At 37.7% G+C, this 14143-nt stretch overlaps 1 protein-coding gene across 3 annotated transcripts in view; it reads right to left on the minus strand.

Annotated features, from left to right (window-relative positions):
* LOC111438327 overlaps positions 1-14143 on the minus strand; it is a 26345-nt gene that overhangs the window by 9167 nt on the left and 3035 nt on the right. Inside the window, exons 1-10 of one of the 3 annotated variants that reach the window (XM_023076229.1) lie at positions 8763-8783; positions 8189-8529; positions 7988-8087; positions 7829-7906; positions 7649-7708; positions 7411-7515; positions 7128-7238; positions 2635-2676; positions 2416-2529; positions 2154-2341 (exon numbers count right to left, since the gene is read on the minus strand). In XM_023076229.1, the coding sequence (XP_022931997.1) occupies positions 2154-2341; positions 2416-2529; positions 2635-2676; positions 7128-7238; positions 7411-7515; positions 7649-7708; positions 7829-7906; positions 7988-8087; positions 8189-8529; positions 8763-8768 (1145 nt within the window). In that variant the 5' untranslated portion in view covers positions 8769-8783. Of the gene's footprint in view, positions 1-2153; positions 2342-2415; positions 2530-2634; positions 2677-7127; positions 7239-7410; positions 7516-7648; positions 7709-7828; positions 7907-7987; positions 8088-8188; positions 8533-8762; positions 8784-14143 lie in introns of those variants that run through there. The other 2 variants (XM_023076227.1, XM_023076228.1) reach the window with 2 other exon arrangements.

Here is a 14143-nt window from a genome sequence, read left to right on the forward strand (position 1 = left end):
AAAAAAAAAAAAAAAAGATAAATAATCCTCTAGGGAATAGAAAATAGAAAAGAAAAGCTAACTAATCTTGTAGGGAATAGAAAACAATAGAAAAAAAGAAACCAAAAATAGGCTAATTCCCTTCTTAAGTAGGATTACACCAACCTTCCTCAAATTAAGGATATTCCTTCGACACTCCCCCTCAAGCTGAGGAATAGATATCATTCATTGTTTAACTTAGATACTAACTCATGAAAGTGAAGTCCTTTTGTTAGCACAACTATCAATTGAAGTCGTTGGCACATAACCCATGCATACTACCCCCTTCTTTTAACTTTTCCTTAACAAATGTCGAATGATTTCAATATGCTTTGTCCTATCATACTGGATAGAATTATGGTCAATAATGATAGCTGAATTATTGTCGTAGTACAACTTTATCGAGCCATTTCAAGTCACCAAGGCTTATCTTCGACCATAAGATCTCACATAGTCCTTATGCAATAGCTTGAAATTCGGCCATATACGTCGTTCGTATGTGTATTTTCCTTCAATTGTGACTTTAACCGACTTTCCTCTAGGTCAAGTTCTAAGGCTCAACCTTGCCTCTAATCTAGGTCAAGATCCTTCAAGTTGCATCTCATTTCATCATCTAGGTTCTCAACAACATGATCCATATGCTTCTACATCGATCCAGAACTTCATCAGGATGGTTCAGACCCTTTGTTGGCTCACAAGAACTTCTAGCTTCAATTTGGTTATCTTGCATCAAGTTATATAAAAAGTTGTACATGCCTCTGCCCAAGGGCTTTGAGGGTGTTAAGCCAGGACCTTCAAGGTGTCAACTTAAGTAAGAACACCTTTAGTTTGGTGACAAACACAATAAACCGCTTGAATTACCCCGTTCAAAGAGAATGGATTTCCAAGATATCAATCAGACTTCTCTGTGAAATATAAGAAAAAATGAAACATTGTGTGCACAAATTAGATATCCTACCAAGAAACATTGTGGAGATCTTTTCTTTTGTTCATTGAGAAAAAAAATGTAAGAATACAAGGACAAATAAAAATTGAGCCCACAAAAGGAAGCAGACTACAAGAAAGGCCTTCAATCAAATAAAATAAGACCAAACAGATAATTATAAAAATGCTCATCAGCCAAAGTCCACAAAGAAACCTAGAATCTACCGAGGGACCAAACATCACTTGGAGATCTCTCAAGCCTACTAAAAAACTTATTGTTCCTCTTCCCTCAAAGCTACCACAAAATATCACTTGCCCCACTTCCACAAAAACTTTCCTTTCTCGCTAAAAGGAGGGTGGAGAAGGACCCAATCATCTCTATGCAACCCCTATGTCCAGTCCAACCAAGCCTGAACTTTTGTATGATGTGTTGTATTCTTTTGAGGAAGGTAACTGAGGAACTCGGTCATATTCTCTGGAGCTGTGATTAGGGGCCAAAGAAATCAAAATTTTTAACGGACAATATTTCTTGGGGCAGAAGGAGGTCATCTAAAAATATGGCCAAAGATGAAGTTGAATCCGTAGGACCGTACTCTATTTTCATTCTGACAAAAACTAAAATCTTCATTTTTTTTCCATGAGAATTCAGTTCCCATGGCTAGAATGCTCTGTCTATGGAGTTAAGAATAAGTGGGGTCAGACAGTTTCAACCCTAAAGCTATGAAGGTACGAGAAAACATGTGAAGCTTAATAAGCTAATGTAGTTTGTGCACTCCTATGGAAGCTGGGGCTTCAGTGAAATAATAATGTTTGTGGGAGAACCTAAAAAGGATGAACGTTTTTGGTTGTTCGTTGATTGTTGGCATATAACAGAAAGCATAAAATGTTAAAATACCTCATAACTGAATAAATACTAAAAATGGTGGTACTGTTGAAGTGAGAAAGATGACCCAAATCAATAATCAGAAATTAAGATCGCTACTCCTGAGAAAATTATTAGAATCAAACAAAAGATGATGCGAGGGGTTCCAAAGCATAATGAAATATGTCATTCATGAGATAAGTGATGTTGTAAATCAACATGCATCTCCGGACAATACTAACACATTTGGCATGCAACATAAAATATGCAATGAAAGCAGAACGCACCAACAACGGGATGGTTGTAATTGTATTCAGTTCAGTAGCAGTCTTCATGTGACCAGGCTCACCTGCTTGCATGATGTGAATACCTCCTCAAATCATCTGGTTCCAACTTTTTTGCAACACCAACACCTAAACCAATCTGATGATGAGTTGATAGATCCCAATCAGCTGTGGTCTGAGCATCAGAAGAAGAAACTGGCATCTTCCCGTTCCAGTATGGAGGTTGAGGAACCAGTTCAAGCCCATTTTTATTCTGGCATAAAATTTAGAAAATTAAGAGAAGGAGATTAATTCAAAAATGAGGGTATAAGAGAGATGTGAGCATACTGAAGTGGTCAAGGTTGCACCAATTGAATGAAGGGGTGACTGTGGTGCAAAACTTGAGTGGCTTGCATCAGAGCGCCAAGGTGTTAATTGATACTGGGACTCCTTCAATTTTGTCTATCAACACAAAGTAAGTTGGGAGAACAATGAAGAGAAGCAAAGAAAATGAATGTTTAAATTACAGTTTCCCTAGCTATCATTAATCTAATAAATTATCAGTACCTCAGTGAGAAGAAGCTTCTCCTGCAAGTGCTTAAATAGAATCTGCAAGAATACATAAACACCCAAGAGTTACCTTTCCATTTATTTTAACAGAACAGACAAATTGTTGAGATTATATTCATCATGTCTTTTTTGGATGCTCATCCAGTTTGAGATTTTCAACCTCATTGGGTATTTTCCAAAATTGTCAGAAGAAATATATCTCAATTACTCATTCATCCTCTTTTGAATTCCAAGGCAAAGTTGCTTTGGCTCAACACTGTGAGCTGAAGAAACCAGATAACTTTTCAGGAAAAGAAATTTCCTTGGTTTGATAGTTTTGAATTAACTCGTTTGAAGGCTTCATCTTGGTGTTTCCTCTTAAAGCCTTTAGTGGCATTTTCTCTACAGGAAATTTGTCTCAATTGGAATGCCTTAATCTTTCCTTTATAGTTTTTATATTTTATTTTTGTTATTTTTTTTGCTTTTATTGCTCCTTTGTAAAGCTGGTATCTTTTGAACATTAGTCTTGTTATATTACATTGGAGAAGTCTCATTTCTTGTTTTAAAAGAAAACAAATTAAAAGCTTATATAAGATTTATTAGAGTAATTAAACCTCATAAGATTCTTGCACCCTCATTACACAAGTTTGACAGGATTATGAAAGAATAGAGCATACATTAGTCATTTATTAGTGCATTCATCTGAGTAAGGGCCATTTTATAGAGTGATTCGGGGGTTTAAAAATAGGCAAATGTTTTTTTTTTGTTAAGAAAAATAGGCAACTTATGGAAGTTATTTGGAAAAATAAAGTCCGTGAAATATTTAGCACATCATTGGTAATTTCTTCTTTTAGCCGTAATAATAAATTAATCTTTTTCCTTCATTCAATGAAAAGTTTCATCTCATGTTAAAATAAATAAATTCATTAGATCAAGGATAATTATTTGGAACTTGAATTGAATGTTCATGGCATTAATATTGTATTAAAAAGCGGAATCTAGACAACAATGTTCATCTAATATAAATTTTAAAAAATGCACATCAGTAAGACAACTTTTTAGGAAAATCTCTCAGCTCTCACTTCATCAAAGACCGAAAATCTATCAATGTGAGACAAAGTGGAAGCTTCTCTATTACAAGACCAGGTGAACCTGCCGTTTTGGAGAGGGATATCCCTAAGGCCAACGTTTTCAATGAATAAATTATAGAGCTTCATACTCCGGTGGGCAAAGAGTAGGTAATTTTTTGCTAGGCCATCAAGTAACATTGAAATTACCCCTAGAATCCAAGGGTCACGGGATGAGAAGGATAAGATCTCACCAAAATTAAGCTCCATGTATAGTGATAGGGAGGGATCATTCCCAAGGATTAATACGCCACCAATACTCATAGGAAAAGTTTGAACAACCTTCAACAAAAGAAGACACGTAGTGGAAACCATCACAAGTGGATAGGTGTTAGACAACTCTCTCTAAGAAACTCAGCAAAATAGACCCTAACTCCGGAAGAAAGGGTGGCCTCCTCTCAGGAGAGTTGTAGCGACCAAGAGGAGACAATAGTGTTGAGAGATGACCAACCAATGTTCCTAGAGATCCAATTTGACTTGATGAATCTAGTGTTGATAGAAGATAATTTAGTCTCATGAAGAATGAACAATGATAATAAATCTTTGATGAGGGTTCTCTTCTTTCAAGAGCCCACAACCCTAACATCCCAGGTTATGAAACTTATCAAGTGGTGATCGACATGTCCTTAACTAAGTCAGTCTTAGTTGACGATAGGGTGTAAATTTTAAAGCTCCCCAATGACTTTATGGTAGTTTCTTTGGGATTGCACTCTTCTTCTATTGGATGGATTTGGCATGATCCAAAAGCCATGTGTTGGTGAGACAAGTGAAGAAAATGTGGAAATAAGGTGGGTTAATACCTGTTGAGTGGGGCAGAGACATAAATGCATAGGAGTCATAATGAGCAAATGAGTGAAGGTATTGTATGTTGGGGTTAAACGTAAGGATTTGAGTAAGAGGGGGCAAAGAGAGAATATTGAGCTAAAAAATTGGGCCCAAATGAGATTGACCAGGTTTTTCACAATAAAATTCTCTAAACCCTTCTCAAACTTTTAAAAATATTTTTCATTCTTCTTCCCTATTAACTCTCGTATTGTTCCTCTCGCTAAACTCTCCCTTTTCTTACTCCCTCTCCCAGTCACGTGTTTAGTGTCGCCACTCCCCTGCCTTCTTCCCCTGGTGATGGCGACCAGGATGATATTCTCTCTCACCGGTGCATGAAGGCACAACCTGGTGGCAATAAATGTGACACTAACAACGTGCAGCGTCTAACAAACTCATGTGCAAGGAGAGCATGAGAGAGCAAAAGCCACAAGTGGGAGGGAAAAACCATGAGTGAGAGCAAGAGCTATAAGGGAAAAGAGAAAAAAAGATCCACAAAAAGGTTAAAAAACTTTGTTTCGAAAAAGTCGACCAAATCACAAATCTTTAGGTCATCCACCCAAAAACTGGAGCAAGTTTAAGGACAACTTGTTCAGTGGGTTTGGTGCTCGATGGTACGATTCTATGGGCATGCATGTAGGATCTCCCAATACGATGAGCAAACGTGACTTTGCCCTTTCATCAACTTAGGCACACACTTGTACCTCTATTAATGAGGATTGGGGTTGATTGCCATGGATGTTGGTCAAGTAGCCGATAATAGTTCGACTTCAAAAAATGGATCGATTTGGACTATCAATGGCGAGGATGGAGGTAACGGAAGATGTAACACAGCTGATAGGAAGCTGAAAGAATTCTCCTCAACTTTAATACTAACTTCCATCATATTTGTTAAGGATAGTGCTTTCTTTGAGGTCTCCATATATCCTCCATGCAAGGCTCCAACAATGGAAAAAGTTTCAATGCACCTCGAAGGGGAAGTTCTTAACTCTGATTCAATCTCTATATGAAAATGACTTTCAGCTCCCAGCAGTATGCCTATAGAGAAAGGATTACTTGTCAGGATGCAATAGGCTAATTGAGCTGAAACCAAAAGCTCCTTGTTGAAGAGATCTAGGGAAGTGTTGGCTAAGGATAATGATGATGAGCAAAGGTTGAGAGGTGCCAGCTTACAAGAAATCGTGAGCAATGCTTGGGTCTGTGTGAGATCTCACGTCGGTTGAAGAGGGAAATGAAGCATTCCTTATAAGGGTGTGGAAACCTCTCCCTAGTAGAAGCATTTAAAAATGAGAAGCCCTTAAAAGGGAAAGTCCAAAAAAGACAGTATCAACTAACCGTGGGCTTGGGATGGTTACAAATGGTATTAGAGCCAGACACCAAGCAGTGTGCCAATGAGGATGCTGGCCCCCCAAGGAGAGATGGATTGTGAGATCTCACATCGATTGGAGAGGAAAACGAAGCATTCCTTATAAGGGTGTGGAAACCTCTTCCTAATAGACGCGTTTTAAAACCGTGAGGCTGACAGCTATACATAACATGCTAAAACGGACAATATCTACTAGCGGTGGGCTTGGGTTGTTGCAATCAGTCTATTGTTTCTTCGGTTGGTTGGTGCAAATAGGCTTTTTCCTTTGACTTTGAACATTGAAAGCTTCTTTATTTGATGGATTCGCATGAATGGGGATTTGTTATTGAGTAAATGGATTTTTTAGAAGGGAATTGGTCCATCTAAATTCATCGACACCAACCGATAAACTGAGCTTATTAGGCCATCATTAACACCAAGCTTTACTATTTTCACAGTATCTTTTGCAATTCAAAAAATTGCTTTATCCATAAGACATTCATCCACGATTCCTTGAAAAAACATTTGGTTGAGGGGCGTCTAGGAGGAAGAGAAACTAGTAATCAACCACGAAACGGATCCCTGGTTTAGGGAGAGTGAAAAACCAATCACTTGAGTGTTCAATGATGCATATGTTTCTTCCTACTTCAACAGAGAAGGTTTTTTCTGTTGATGGAGAATGATTGATGGGATAGACGACAGATCATTCAAAAAGTTGAATTCAAAATTCCGATGAGCCAACATAGGAGGCATGGACATCAAATATTGAGATGAATTGGTTCGCTTCATTGGCTTGTTGATGAGCTTCAAAAGTCCTTTTCGGTTGGACTAGTTTGCAACCATCAAAAAATCATTCCAGTGGTGGATGATTTCTTACTTCTTTCCACTTTCTATTTTGAACTCGAGAACAAATTTTTTAAGAGAGTGGGAATTGAAGTAGGGAATTACCCAAGTAGTTAAGTCAATTCTTGGTTTAAGCTTTTTAGCTTTTTTTTTTTTTTTTTGTATTTTTAGAACATAGCTTGTTAAATACCCTATAATAGAGGGTTTATATGTTGTACTAGACACTATGGAATCATACTAAAAATTGAAGGTTAAACGTCTTGGGAAGAGTTATCCTTTTATCCTCACTGTACCACTATCTCAGTCATATCCCTCCAGTAAACTTGCGAAGTTCTAAGGTGATTCATACAAATCCACATACTTAAAAGATTCACCTTGACATTGCTGATGATGGACTGAGCATCAGGCACAGGAGGCTGAAGTGAATATTCCGCAAGAAGAGGTAGTAGCGATGATACAAATGTGGTTCTCTCTTGTTGTGCTTCCTGATATAACCAGATTAGAGTCGAGGAGTTCATTAGAGTTCATATTAGGAAAGAAAATGCAATTTTCATTTTAATAGCTACTAGATTTATATCAAACTAGTTAATGGTAACAAAATTGAGCATTCTGAAAAAACCAGAAGCCACGTCAGAAATGGCATAGGAAGGAATGAACCTGCAATGCATATGTAAGACGAATATTTTCCTCAATTATTTCTTGTCTATATGAGAGAGCTTTAGAAGCAGCATCAACAAGATCTTGTTGTTGTTGATCAAAGGCCTAACGAATAACACCAAGAAGAAAAAGAAGTCCAACCGCAGAGAACCAATCAGAATGGAAACGATGGAAATCATAAAATTAAAAAGTTTAAGGAAGGCAATTGAAATTGAGTTCAAAAGAAAACCCTGCTTACCAAACGCATATAGGCAATTCGTTTTTCCAGAACATATTTTTCATTTCGTATTTGTGCCTCCTGTTACAATAAGAATTATCATCGTCTCCAAGTAAAATATTTCCTAACAAAAATGGATAGAACAATCAAATCAAAGTCATCAAAGCAATGGGCTAAGATATTCCATACGATTCATTTTACCTTGATAGAATAATCAGCAAGATGCTTCCGCAACTGCACAATTTCATCTTCATGTTCCTGGACTTTAACAACAAGGTCCTAAATATGAAACATAGATCAGAGTGGCTTCCTCGTAAATATATGGAAAAAAAAATAGTGCTAGAACCAAGAGATATATACCTGCTTCCAGAGACTGTTGGGATTATTTGCATCAGACTTTGGCATCACGCCATGTCCAGACAACTTAATCCGTGGATCATATTCTACATCCACTGTAAACCTGAAAAGTCCCAAAATAGTTTACATGTTCAATATTTTATGCAAACGAATAACATAATATCATTTCACCAGTAAGGATGAATGACATCCTTTTTTACTTGCCTGCTAGCAGATAAAGATGTTGTAGATGGTGATGAGAACTGCGAGCAACCAGCATTATCAACTGGAGGCAGAACACTGGGAAGAGCTTTTACCATCCTGTCCGACTTGCTGTCCTCAAAGCGAGATTCTGTATCAACTTGCGTGGAAACTTCATCTTTGTGCTCAACATCTTGATGGACAACAAGCGTTCCGTGTGAATCAACAACAGAAACATTATTCTTAAATCTATGCCTTTCGTAATCAACTGAACTATATGATTGATGATCCCCATTAGATTCATGATGGACCTTCTCATTCCATTGGTTTGAGGAATGAAACCTTTGAGCCAAAGGTTCATCAACCTTCTGCCACATTCAATGAAAAAATGATAGCATGTCAAAACAAATTATTAGATACAATTGAGCAATATGTTGTATGCAAACAAATAACAGAGAGCAAGCTCAATATCCAAGAAAGGGACATTCATAACACCTAACAATCATAGTACATCTATTTCATATTACCAATAAAAGGTGTCTTGTTTCCTATTAAAAACAAACAATCAAGTGTGTGTAAGAAGAGAAATTTCAAGTACCTGCATCGCATATAAAGATAACTTGGTGAGCTAATGAACCTAAGTTGCAAACGAGCAGCAATCGTAGATGACAATCAGCATAGAAATGTATGGAAGAGATCCAACTCATTGCTGATACTGGGATACATCAAGAAGTTGCAAATGGTATCCATATTAACTTAAACCAAAAACTATTATGCGTTGGATAAATTTGTCTGATTGGGCATAATGGAAGACTACAGTCACCTTCTTATGGAATATAATAGGTTTTTAATTGAAAAAGTAATTGGAAAGAAAGGTTTAACTTAACAAAATGGTTTTTAGTTTCTTAGAACTCAAGGACACGGCAGCTTTAGTGGAAAAGAAAAAATCCTTTGGAGAAACGTTACAAGTGTTATTCTTTGAAATGTACATTGTATTTGCATATATTGTATCCTCTACCTCGAGCCCCCTTAGGTTGTTCCTTTTAGCTTCTCTTTGAATGTCACTTATCCAAATATATCTATACACACACGTATATATATATATAGAGAGAGAGAGAGAGAGGCTTCTTCAATTTCTGTTGTATCCTTGAGAGTTTCATTGTTTGAAATCAACCTCAGTCGAGGACATGTACATCAATTTATGGGACGATGCCAAGACTAACAAGTAACAGAAACAACAACTAACCAACTAACTAGAACACATAAGGAAAAGCTACTAGTGGTCAAACCTTAACCAACCCAACGGCTAGTTTGGCTTGAAAAGAGAAAGAATTTCTCCACCTCAAAAACAACTTGACCTTGAGTGAATAAGGAACCAAAGAGAACTCATCCCCAGCATGGTAATCATAAAGATCAACAATATAAATGTTAAATTGATGTGTAAATGAGAATAGCTATCAACAAGGTACGCTCTGGTGACAAATTTAGCAAAGATGTTGAATGGCCCAACTTCTTGTTGATTAGTTTGTTGAAGGAACCTGCCGGCAATCTTGATTGTTGGAGGAGGACCATAACTAAATCCCCACTTAAAGTTCTTCTCAGGCCTATGAGCATTTGTGGACTCCTTGTACGAAGTATTAGACTGCTCCATGTGATCCTTCACCTTGAGGTTCAATTACCTCAACCTCCAAACTCAAATCAATGGAAGAAAGTAAATTATTTAGATCAATAGTTAATCTACAAAGCTTAGTATAATCAATTTCGGAAGGAGACTTCTATATTAACCAGTTGTTTCATGTGGTTGAATGCAGATCCCATTGAGTTAGCTAATCCCCACAAAGGCATCATGTAACGGCCCAGGTCCACCGCTAGCAGATATTGTCCTCTTTGGGCTTTCCCTTTCGGGCTTCCCCCTCAAGGCTTTAAAATGCGTCTATTTGGGAAAGGTTTCCACACCCTTATAAATGGTATTTCATTCTCCTCCCCAACCAATGTGGGTTCTCACAATCCACCCCCCAACGCTGACACTCGTTCCTTTCTGCGATCGATGTGGGACCCTAGCCAAAATCCACTCCCTTTGGGGTCTAGCGTCCTTACTGGCACACCGTCCCGTGTCTACCCCCTTCGGGGAACAGCGTCCTTGCTGGCACATCGCCCGGTGTCTGGCTCTGATACCATTTGTAACAGCCCAAGTCCACCGTTAGCAAATATTGTCCTCTTTGGACTTTTCCTTTCGGGCTTCCCCTCAAGGCTTTACAACGCGTGTGCTAGGGAAAGGTTTCCACACCCTTATAAAGGGTGTTCCATTCTCCTCCCCAACCAATGTGGGATTGTGTCCCCAACCAATGTGGGTTCTCAAATCATATAAGATCGCTAAGGATTTGACTTTACCTCCATTGACCATCCATTTGGGGATGTCTTGAAGTGCACACAAGCTAGTACCAAATTGCCTCAAAAATTTCTTCCAAGCTCATGAACTTAATGCCAAGATATGATACTAGTCTTAAGAATCCCATATAGGCAAACAATTTTTTGGAAGAAAAAATTAGCAATATTCAAAGCATGTGTGGTTTTCTTACAAGATGTGACATCTTACTAAATAAATCAACAACAACCAACACTGAATAACATCCATTTTTAGATTCATTGATAAATCCTCCAAGGCTTACTCATCCATTACGTGTTCCCTTTCACTGTCTTCTTTAATAGCTAGGGTTCGTGTGTGCGGACATTTGTTGGTTAAGTGAAAGGTGCATTAGGTTTATCCTATAGTTACTATATAGTTAAACTTTACCCTTTTGTTGAAGTTAGACTTTTACCAAATGGTTAGTATTAGTCTTTTATTTTGTTATGTTAAGTCTTACCTATGGGTTAGCTACGTTGTTGAACAAGCTCCCTATATAGAGCTTGTCTCTTAATATTGGCTTACTTTCTTCTTCATTAAATAAAGACTTCGACAAGAATTTATTTTACATCAACCTTTGTATCAGAACAATCTTCATTGGAAGGGGTTGAAATGGAGAGAAAGAAGGATCCCTCCACCACCTTTGAAGGTGTCACTTCATCCAATCACAAATCTTCCAACCCTCTACTCACTCTTTTACCTTGAACCTTGTCGATCCAAGTAATTTCCATTGAAGAGCACGTAATGGAAATGTGCCTGACAATGAATGTTATAGCTTTGGCAGCTTGAATAGTTGACCTCCCAATTCCAACTCCACAGCCACAATGCCTCAACAGGGACAAAAAAACCAACAAAAATTATCCTTGTAACAAAATCAATAGAAGCCTATCAAAATGGGTCAAAGAAGCTCCAAGATACACGATTGATCATTTAAAATCCTCCAAGAAACACTCCTCCTTAAGCCAAAAGACCTAAATTACGTTTTGATTTATCAAGACCACCCGAATGGGGCAGATCCAATGAAGAAGAAATACCTGAATATCCTCCTTTCCAAGAAAACAAACGAATCAAAGCCTATCCTCGAGAGCTCAAGCACTACAGTAACATTAATGATTAAATGATGAAGGTGGATTTACCAACTTTAAGTGAGAAATTAGATCTTGAATTATTCTCAGATTGGGTCAAGAATGTCAAGAACTTTTGTGTGTATGTCAATACTCAAGAGGATAAGAAGGTGAAGCCGATAGCATTTAAATTGAATGAAAGAGGTGTCGTAGTCTGGTGGGACCTGCTAAAGACCAATCACTGAAGGTATGGCAAGGGCACAATCTACACATGGCCAAGATGTTGAGGCTGATAAAAAATTGGTTACTTCCCGTTGATTATGAACAATTTTTTATGAACAATCAAATACCTACTCGGCCAACAAGAGGATTAGAAGGGAAACAAACCAACAACCAACAAACGATAATCTTTACAATTGGCCTACCTTGGGTAAATGATTTCATGTGGTCAGCAATGTCATTTGTCCAATGAATGTCTTTGGCAAAGCTCAATGGCAATTCTAGATGCTAACAATGATGAGGAACCGAGAGAACAATTATTTTGAGTTGCAACAGCTCCTCTTAGCCCCCACAAATCATGTACATCTCCAGCAACGTGCTCTTTTTTTAACCCAATATACTATTAACGCTGAAGTACAAGGGATAATAGAAGCAACATGCTTGTTTTAACCCAGTATACCATTAACAGAAAAGTAAGTGATAATAGATAGTGGTAGCAATGAAAACCTTGTGTTTAGGAAGTTGGTTTAGTCTCTTAAACTCAAGGTTGATCCCCATCCGTGAGTTGGATCAAAAAAGTTGGGGAAGCCCAAATTCACGAAATTTGTACTGTCCCATTGCAATTGGCAATAATTACAAGGAACAAATAGTATGTGACATCCTATATATGGATACTAGTCACATATTATTGGGAAGGCCTTGGCAATACAATGTTCAAGCCTTGCACACCGGGCCTGATAATACGTATAAGTTTAATTACGCGGACAAAATTTATCTGGATGCCTATGAGTAGACAAGAAAATGTTGACGAAGGAAGTATCAAGAAGTCTAGTCCTCTTTTTACTATCCTTAGTGGAAAGGAACTACACCACAAATGAATTGTGAGGGTCATTGCCTATGTCTGATCCAGATCCACTTGACAATTAACATCACCAAGAAGCCCGACAAATTCTTCAAAAATTCCTTGAAATCACAAAAGAACCTCATGGATTACCTCATTCATGCAATATCCAATGCCACGTTGACCTAATTCTTGGTTCCAATTTATCAAACCTCCGACATCATAAAATGAACCCCAAAGATTATATTTACTCCAAAAACAAGTTCAAGATTTATTGAATAAGGGCCACATAAGGCTGATTATATGCCCTCTTACAGTCCCTGCCCTCATTACTCCAAAAAGGCCGTCTTCTATTCATTGTGCATGAGTAGTAAGATGCTTCCACATCGGTGTTGGTTGAGCTACACCTAGACCCAACGCATCGAACTTGCTAGCCATCAAGCCCTTTCTCACAATGCTCTGATAACAATATGAAGTATCCTTTAATTTGGAGTTTTATTAAGTTTTTCAATCAATCCTCAACTGAGTACATGTAGATCAACTTACAAGCCTTGGCCGAGACTAACAACTAACCAACTAACCAAAGCAGAAAAGGAAAAGCTAGTTAAGAATTAAAACTTAACTAACCCAAATAGCTAGTTTGACCACAAGACAAAGGACATAAAAGTCTATTAAACCAATTTCTCCATTTTGAAATCATTTTGATGTGCTTCCCAGTTTTATGTCTTATCTACTTGCCTCATTTTGCATCCCCTTGGTGAATTCAGTCATTGGCCTCTCATGAAAAAAATATATATAACATCAATAAAAAAAGAAACTTAGGGCAAAATAACCAAGGAATTGTCTGTTTCTGAACCTTATCTTGCATGTTCAATTCTTATTAGACTATGACCACAATGAAGAGTTTGGTCTTTTCAAGTTTTACCTTCAGAAATAAACCTAGATGCATCCAATAGCTTAGGTTAGATGCAATTCCCCAACTGGGCCTTATCGCCTCAGTTTGTTGTCTTAGAAATAAGGATGAAAAATCTTTGGAGTGTCTTCTCCTTCATCATCCTTTTGCTTCTAAGGGCTGGTCTTTTCTTTTGAATGAATATGATCATTCTACGTGTCTACCTAGAAAGATGATGATTGGCCAAGTCCTTGCAGATTGGAGGTTTAGAATCAAGGCTAAGATTTTATTGAACTTTCTTACTTGGCTTTTGTGAAAGGAAAACAAGGGGTTTCAAAGAAATTTTTGCAAATAGTATACAACACATCGTCAACCACAAGAAATTTATTTTAAGTTACAGCTCTCTCATGATTATTTACAATTACAATGTTTATTCTTTTGTAGCTCCTTTGGTAGGAGATTCCTCTAGCCCAAACTCCTAGGCTGTTTTCTTGCCTTTTCTTTGTTCTTTATAGTACCATATCTCAATTCTTATCCCCCCCCCCCCCCCCCCCCCCCC

This window comes from Cucurbita moschata, unplaced genomic scaffold, assembly GCF_002738365.1.
Source record: "Cucurbita moschata cultivar Rifu unplaced genomic scaffold, Cmos_1.0 Cmo_Scf00073, whole genome shotgun sequence".
NCBI lineage: Eukaryota > Viridiplantae > Streptophyta > Magnoliopsida > Cucurbitales > Cucurbitaceae > Cucurbita > Cucurbita moschata.